At 56.3% G+C, this 8,179-nt stretch overlaps 2 protein-coding genes across 2 annotated transcripts in view; both read right to left on the bottom strand.

Moving 5' to 3' along the window:
* PTSG_01589 (uncharacterized protein) overlaps positions 1 to 1,981 on the bottom strand; it is a 3,601-nt gene extending 1,620 nt beyond the window's left edge. Inside the window, exons 1-3 of the mRNA XM_004997513.1 lie at positions 1,565 to 1,981; positions 1,014 to 1,211; positions 633 to 770 (exon numbers count right to left, since the gene is read on the bottom strand). Coding sequence (XP_004997570.1) covers positions 633 to 770; positions 1,014 to 1,211; positions 1,565 to 1,786 — 558 coding nt within the window. The 5' untranslated portion in view covers positions 1,787 to 1,981. The remainder of the gene's footprint in view (positions 1 to 632; positions 771 to 1,013; positions 1,212 to 1,564) is intronic.
* A 149-nt stretch (positions 1,982 to 2,130) lies between these two features.
* The window catches only part of PTSG_01588 (TKL/MLK/MLK protein kinase), a 7,283-nt gene continuing 1,234 nt past the window's right edge, over positions 2,131 to 8,179 (bottom strand). The window contains exons 2-17 of the mRNA XM_004997512.1: positions 8,169 to 8,179; positions 7,885 to 7,969; positions 7,577 to 7,696; positions 7,360 to 7,409; positions 7,076 to 7,146; positions 6,737 to 6,859; positions 6,411 to 6,544; positions 6,223 to 6,285; positions 5,899 to 5,985; positions 5,514 to 5,667; positions 4,847 to 5,315; positions 4,581 to 4,641; positions 4,273 to 4,379; positions 3,997 to 4,079; positions 3,301 to 3,704; positions 2,131 to 3,014 (exon numbers count right to left, since the gene is read on the bottom strand). The exon at positions 8,169 to 8,179 is cut by the window's right edge and continues 68 nt beyond it. Of these exons, the coding sequence (XP_004997569.1) occupies positions 2,139 to 3,014; positions 3,301 to 3,704; positions 3,997 to 4,079; positions 4,273 to 4,379; positions 4,581 to 4,641; positions 4,847 to 5,315; positions 5,514 to 5,667; positions 5,899 to 5,985; positions 6,223 to 6,285; positions 6,411 to 6,544; positions 6,737 to 6,859; positions 7,076 to 7,146; positions 7,360 to 7,409; positions 7,577 to 7,696; positions 7,885 to 7,969; positions 8,169 to 8,179 (2,898 nt within the window). The 3' untranslated portion in view covers positions 2,131 to 2,138. The remainder of the gene's footprint in view (positions 3,015 to 3,300; positions 3,705 to 3,996; positions 4,080 to 4,272; positions 4,380 to 4,580; positions 4,642 to 4,846; positions 5,316 to 5,513; positions 5,668 to 5,898; positions 5,986 to 6,222; positions 6,286 to 6,410; positions 6,545 to 6,736; positions 6,860 to 7,075; positions 7,147 to 7,359; positions 7,410 to 7,576; positions 7,697 to 7,884; positions 7,970 to 8,168) is intronic.

Below are 8,179 nucleotides of genomic sequence, written 5' to 3'. Positions count from 1 at the left end.
CCTCGTTGCGGAATGTTGGTTAACGCATCCAAACAAAAGGCGACCCGACCGACATCCCGCCCCCACTCATCTAGCACTACCCCGCCTCCTCTCCCCTCCCTGCCAGGCAATCTCTGCTCGAGGCTAGTTTCTCCCGCCCCCATGTCTCCCCGCCTCCCGCTCTTCCATGTACAGGCTGTAGAACGTCGAGATGACGAGTTACACTCATTCCGTGTGTGTGTGCACCGTCTACTGTTTATATTGATATGCTATATTATCACTGTTTATACATCTACTTCTTGTTATGTATATCTACTCGACGTGAGCGACCGGCGCTGCATCGCTCCGGCGCGGCCTCTTGCAGACTCTCGGGATCCTGACTGTCTACTTTCCGCACTTGATGCGTTATTAATAGCATGACGACAAACACGAAAAAGAGATACAAATGAACATTTCACCAGTAATTCACATCCGAATTCCAACAAAAAATATAATTTACTATCCCGCACATTGTCGGGGGGGGGGGGGTTGGAAGGGGAAAGAGGGTGAGACGGGCAGGGAAACACCAGCGAAAGACGATAGTAGGTGACATGGGCAACCAAACAGACACAACACACAACACACGGAACAGGGCCAGGATTGTTGCAGCTCACCGCGTTGCGCTTGGCGTCGTTGTTGGGGCGGGTGGTAATGTCGACCTTGGTCTTGACGCCGAGCAAGGTGGCCTTTGCACCATATTCATCAAAGCGGCAGGCCCAGGGAAGCGACGTGCCAGCAAACAGCGTGATGTTCTGCAATACAAGACGCAGAGACAGCATGTGTGTACACGTGTGTGTGTGTACGTGTGTGTGTCCGAGTCAGTGAGTGAGCGAGTCATTCAAGCAGTGACAGAGTGTTAGAACTGCACATTCACAAACGCAAACGAACACACACACACACACACACATGCACGCAAACGCAAACGAACACGCACATATGCACGTACGCACACGCACGCAAACGCGCGCACACACACAACCCAAATGGAACCGCACCTTCTGCGTGAAGACGTCGCCGAGGGCGTTGAGGGCGACGAGGTCAAAGGCGCCTGGTCCAGGGATGGCGCCAACAGCAGCGCCATCCTTGAGGTGCGGCTTGATCTGCTGCAGGATGGGCTCGTGCGCAAACGCAGGCACAATCAGCAGCACAATGTCTGTCATCGGGATGCACTCCGCAGGGTCGTGCGAAATGACCTTTTCGTGGGTGTGTGTTGGGGGGGGGGGGGAGGCGAGCATGTGAGCGTGTATCGCGGGCATTTGATCAAAATGGCACGCACCAGGGGGGGGGGGAGACTGGTGGCACATGCTCGCATGCACTTCCACACACACACACACACATACACACACACACTCTCTCTCACACACCCTCTCACACTCACACACACACACATGGTTGCATGCACGCTCGCCCACTTTCACACAGACACACTGGCTCACACTCACTCACTCACTCACTCACTCACTCACTCACTCACTCACTCACTCACTCACTCACTCACTCACTCACTCACTCACTCACTCACTCACTCACTCACTCACACACACACCTTTGGCTGTCCAAAGTAGGTCTTGTCTTTGCGCGTGACAGTGACGCCGCCGGCCTTGTCGCATGCGGCCTTGAAGCGCTCCGCCTCATCCTTGAACGAGAAGAACAGGTTCACCGTCGCTCCACGCGACGCAAACATGCCAGCCGCAATGTGCGCAGCGTTGCCGCCGCCACACACAGTGACGGTGATGCCTTCGGCGATCCTACCAGCGTCCTCAGACATGGCAAACTGGGGGATGGAAAGATGGGTAGGCAGGGATGGTTGGCAGGGTGGATGGATCGAGTGTGGTGTATGTGTGTGTGGTTGGCAGGCACAGGCAACAAGTCAGCAAGGAAAGTGGACAGCAACAGCGGCAGCACCGCAGCAGACAAAGCAAGAAGTGCAGTCCTTTTTTGCGTTCTCGTCTTCTTCGGGTTCCCGTCGCACAAAATGTGAAAGCAATGGATTTGTTTACATTTTATCGTGTCGCTTAACGCCAGCCGATTCGCCTGGCGCGTGCATGTACACACACACACACACACACACACACATACACCACACACACACACACACACACACACACACAAGGCAGTGATCAGCATGAGGAGGATGAGGAAGGGTGTGTGTGGTGCTGCTGGCCAAGTTCCTGCTGCTGTGGCGACTGCTGCTGCGGTAGTGGCGGTTGCGATATTGAGAGCGGCTGCACGGGCGCCTCCTCGTCAATAAGGGAGCGAAACGGGTTGTGCGGTGAAAACGACTCTGCACGCGCGTGGGGCTCGTCCATAAGCGACGATGACGACCCGCTGTACTGCGAGAAGAGGTTTGGCAGCGCTGGTGACGGCGCGTGGCCCTCCCCCATCATCGCTGCCGTCGTGGCAGCACGCCCCCGCTGCTGCGAGTGCCGGCTTCGGGGCGGCGGCGTGGGATGGTGCGGGTCGTGGTGGCTCGCGTGGTGGTGACTGGGATCAACATGCCTGGTGTTGTGGCACGATGAAGCGTCGTCGCTCACGCTGCTGGCGCCGCTGCCGACCACCGTCATCGTCGCAGTCGCCGTCGCAGCGCGCGGACGCTGGTGATCTTGTTGCTGTGGGTGGTGATGTCGGTGTTGGTGTTGGTGTTGGTGGTGGTGGTGTTGGTAGTGGTGGTGGGAAGGAGGTGGTGGTGCCGCACGGTGGGGTACAAACGCTTGCTGCCGTGCAGCGTACGGTGCTGTGGGCGATTGCTGAGTCTGCTGCTGCTGCTGCTGCTGCTGCTGTCGTTGTTGTTGCTGACCGATGTCGGTGTGTGCGGGGCTGTCGAGACTGTGGCTTGACGGCTGCGACGAGGTCAGGCGTGGGTTTTCGTCGCCATAACCGCCGTCACGATGGCTGCTACCATGGGGCAGCACGTTGAGCAGTGATTCCATTGACGTTGACCGCTCGAGGTCAGCCGTGACCATCAGATCAGCAACGCTGCACGTGTCTTCCATCACCTGTGTGTGTGTGTGTGTGTGTGTGTGTGTGTGTGTGTGTGTGTGTGTGTGTGTGTGTGTGTGTGTGTGTGCGTGTGTGCGTGTGTGTGTGTGTGTGTGTGTGTGTGTGTGGGTGTGGGTGGGTGAACGTGGGTGTGTTCAGGTAACATGAAGCGAATACAATAATGGTGCACCACTGCCACAGCAACACAAACGTCCAACACACAAAACAAACGTCTAACACACACCACGCAAGGGCACACACATGCAACCACACAACGTACTCAAGCACATGCACACAACGTACCAGCAGCTGTGATTCGGATGCACTGCGAGGGCGGTTGAGGTGTCGAGGAAACACAATCTCCTCCACAAGATCATGCAACACAGCACCCCGCTGCCTCGCCGCACTTGCATCTCCACCACCACCGTGTCCACGTGACCTGTTCATTGCGGCTGTTGTCGCATATGGGGCTGTTGTCGCCGGTGCGTTGGCGTAGGATGCACCACCGTGCAGCGTGTGCATGTGATCGGGGAGGTGCGAGCCGCTCACGTGCCGCTGCAGCTCAGCGGGGCGCGATGGCGGTGGCGATGCACGCAGGCGATGGTACGTGCCGTCCAGCTTCACATACGGGAACGTCTGGTAGTGCCTTATGAGGTCCTTGAGGCTGCGGTGGCGGATGCGCGCTTGCTCGCCGAGCTGGAACCCATCTGGTGTTGGTGTTGGACGACAACATTCCACGGAGAAGGAGGAGGAAGTGGGATGATTGGGTGATGGTGAGAGTAGGGGTCAAGAGGTATGTGAGATGTGGGTGACAGCGAGTGAAAAACAACACGACATGAGAAGAGGGCTGGAGCAAGGAAGACACAGGAAAGGAAGACACAGGAAAGGAAGACACAGGAAAGGAAGACACAGGAAAGGAAGACACAGGGGGGTAGACAGTAACACACACACACACACACACACACACACACACACACACACACACACACACACACACACCGTGGAGGATGTAGATGATGTCCTGAAACAGGTCGGTTGGTCCGAGCTTGACAGTGAGCAGCAGGCGCGATCGGCTGTCCCCGCTAGTGGTGCATGCAAGCAAGCAAAATAGCGCACACGTGCACATTTGTTGTGAGCTTGAATGAGTGTCATCAAAGGTTCACGCACACACACACGCGCGCACAAACAAACACACACACACACAAACATACACAAACATACACAAACATACACATGCACATGCACACGCATGCGCACGCATGCACACATAAATACATTCTGCGGGAGACGTTGAAGGAGCCGATGGGCTTGTCGCGAAGTTCTTTCTCCGCTTCTTCGGGCGACAGCGACAACTTCAGCCACTCCGGCACTTGTAGGCCCGCCTGTTCGTGGTGGCGACGTGTATTGGCGCGCAATGACGTGGGTGAAATGATGCCTGGCTTTCCGCATTGAAGACCTCAAACAAGAAAAAAAAGGTGCACAGCGGTGCATACGTACACACACACACACGCACACATACACACACACACACACTCACACACAAGTACACACAAGTACACACACATATCGCACACACTGCACACCTCGACGGCGCCGGACGCGAGGTGAACGGCGATGTCGGGGCGGCTGATCTGCGGATGCTCACTGACCGACACAGCACGACCCAAGCACGATGGATGAGACAGGGAGAGTGAGCAGCCAGCCAAAGATGGAATGAGAACACACGGACAACGCCAAGCACGAAATGAAAACAGCACACCATTGCAACACCACCACTACCAGCAACCAGTTACCACAACACCGCCACCCAAGCCCCCCCCCCAATTCCCCCCCATCAGGAGCGTCACACCTTTCGATGGTTGAGCGCCGTCCAAACAGACGGCCTCGAAATAGAATCTTTCGCTTCGAGTCCTTGCGTGTGCGACTCACAGTCGTCACAGGCTTTGGGTCGCTGCTCGCCTTGCGAAACGCAGACGCACGGCGTGTGCTTGCAAGCGAGGGGGAAGCAGACACGCCACCACTGCCTGGCGAGGTGTGTGCTGCTGCTGCTGCTGCTGCTGTTGTTGTTGTTGTTGTGGACGCGCGGGTTCCGGGGGTAGCTGGTGCGGGTGCAAATAACGAGTGCGCGCTGTTGCTGTGACTGCTGGCGGCGCTGCTGTAACCGGCGTGTGCGCTGCCCGTCAAGGATTGCGTCATGGTAGTGGACGTCTGGTCCGGTGCTGGTGGCGCCGCGGAGCTGAAGATGCTGTCAAGCACGAGGCGAGGGTCGCCCCGCTCATCGGGTGGCGACTGCACGCTCGGCGGTGACGGCGGATTGCCTGCAGGCAAAACAGAAGCCAAAGGTGTCAGAATGACAGAAGCGAGGAACAAGTCAACGATAAGCCAAGACACGCGCGTGTGTGGTTGCGAGTTGGCAGAGCCGAGGGCTGATGGACGCGAACAGGTGAACCGGACGCCAAAGACGAAAGCATGCATCGAGCACATATGTGTGCCATGTCATGCCACATGAAACGCACCAAACTTGGCGCTTGCTTCCTTGAGGGAGATGGTGTTTGGAGGGACGTCGTTGTAAGAGGGAAGGTACCTGAATCCGGTAGGCTCCGATATGCTGTCCTTGGAGATGTGTTTTGGGCGCCGGCGGCCAGGGGGACTCGTCGGCCCCGTGCGCGGCTGAAACGCAACGATGATGTGGATGGGGAAGGGTGTTAGGGGAGGGGGGGTTCATGGGGTATCAGGATGGTGGGTGTTGGTGTTGGTGACGGTGTTGGTGATGGTGGCGTGTGGTGATGAGTAGTGGTGTGCGCGGGGAACAAAGGACGAAAGACCAACAGAAACACAGAACTGAAACAAGCATGAGAGCATTGCACGCATATGTAACAAGCCAAGTGCCAGCTAACACACCAGGCTGGCCAGGCTCTTGTAGAGCCGTTCGTGCATCTCCACCTCCCGCTCCCGCCGCTGTAACGCCTGCTCTTTGTCCTCAAGCTCCTGAGGTGTTGAGGTGGGGGCGGCGGTGGTCGTCGTAGTAGGGTGAGGCTTTCAAAGTGAGGGTGTGAATGGAACTGAGACCCGACACGGTTGTGTGTGTGTGTGTGTGTGTGTGTATGTGTGTGCGTGTGTGTGCGTGTGTGTGTGTGTGTGTGTGTGTGTGTGTGTGTGTGTGTGTGTGTGTGTGTGTGAAATGGCTTCACATATGCAAGGCGACATGGTACTTCCAACGCTGACCTTTTGCTTCAACGTCTGTTGTTCCTGTAGCTGATGCAACTCGCGCTGCTGCTCCTCAATCTCCTGCATGTGCGTGTGTGTGTGCGTGTGCGTGGATTGAGGGCACAGACTGGGAGGAGAAACCTGAGCGATCACACGCGAAGCATTCAAATACACACACACACACACATAACGCACCCATCACCCACCTTCTCTGTTCTCCTGAGTTCCCTGAATGTGCGCGTGCACTCATCACGCCACGCAGCCTGCAGGTCAAAGAAATCGGCCGTGTTTGTGCGGGAGAACGCGGACGACCGCAGCCCGCCCAACTCGTGCAGCAGCTCTGGTGGTGGCCGTGGATTGGTGGTGGAGGTGTGGTTTGGGTGATGAGAGGTGGATGGAGACACAATAGCTTCAAACACCACCGCACACACACGCATACACACACGCACACGCACGCACATACACACGTACATATGAACACACGCACGCACACACATATCAACACACACGCACGCACATGCACATCCCGTACCTTGGAAGCCAGGCCTGTGCTTTGGCTGGATCTGCCAGCAGCGGGTGAGGATGGATGAAATGTCCTGCGGACACGTGGCCGGGATGGGCAGCGTGCATCCTTTCAGCGCAACCGAGTACGCAACTGCACGCACAACCGGTGGTGACAGGGGAGCATGTGATGCGTCAATAATGTGTGTGCGTGTGTGTGTGTGTGCGTGTGTGTGTGTGTGTGTGTGTGTGTGTGTGTGTGCGTGTGTGTGTGTGTGCGTGTGTGTGTGTGTGTGTGCCACATTCCCGTATTGAAGAAGAGGAAGACGCAGCGAAAACACCAGGCTGCTCGCGTGCCGCTCAAACGCACCAGAGTACATGTTGATGCCCTCGTATGGGACCTGCGACGTCAGCATCTCCCACAGCAGAACGCCAAACGACCTGAGGTTGTAGTTGTAATGCAGGGTGATGCCATGCCATGGTGTGAGTTTAGGTGCATGGCACTATCAAGCAAGGGCACATAATGTATTTACACAGACACAGACATAAACACACACCCACACACATACACATGAACAGAACAATGGTGTGTGTGTGTGTGTGTGTGTGTGTGTGTGTGTGTGTGTGTGTGTGTGTGTGCACGGTGCGTCTCACCAGACGTCTGATCCGCGGGAAAATGTGCTCGATCGAATCACTTCGGGCGCCTTCATCGTGGCGGTGATGACAAATGATAGCGATGGCGACAGAGGGTGGCGATGGTGGTAGTATGTGGCGGTCGTGCGTGAGTGATTGCATGTGATGCTTGATAGTTGATGTCATGCACCCACAATGTCAGACGCTGACAAGCAGACACAAACACGCGAACACGCACCATCCACGCGAAAGTTCCTGCTGTTGTCATCTCCGTCGTCTCCACAAAGTGCCTGGCCAGGCCGAAGTCTGCAATCTTCACAATATTATTGCGTAACACGGGGTGTCCTTGGTCATCAACCTGTGGCGTGAACCAGTGGGGAGCATGATGGCAGCAACCCAGACACGAGTGTGAGAGGAAGAGGAAGAAATGGTGAATCGGGAATGGGCGTTTCGTGGCAGTATGGTCGGGAAGAGCGTGCAAAGTTCACACACACATACACACACACACACACACACACACACACACAAGCATACATACGGCTGCACCTTTGCCAGGAGGATGTTGCTTGACTTGAGATCGCGGTGGATGACGCGGGCGAGACTGCGCTCGTTGTGCAGATAGTTCATACCCCTGGACATGTGCAAAGGTGATGGGCAGGAATTGTGGCAACGCACACGATGGTGACGATGGGGGGGGGGGCATGAGCAGCAGGGCGGCATGCGATGAGAGCCACGAAATGACACACAAGCGCACCCATTGAAAAGTCAACACACCCACACATACGCGCACACAAGTACACACACACACACACACACAACAAGCTGCGGACCGTGCAATCTG

The sequence above is a fragment of the Salpingoeca rosetta genome, assembly GCF_000188695.1.
Source record: "Salpingoeca rosetta unplaced genomic scaffold supercont1.3, whole genome shotgun sequence".
Lineage (NCBI taxonomy): Eukaryota > Choanoflagellata > Craspedida > Salpingoecidae > Salpingoeca > Salpingoeca rosetta.
This window is presented reverse-complemented; position numbering and strand designations above follow the sequence as displayed.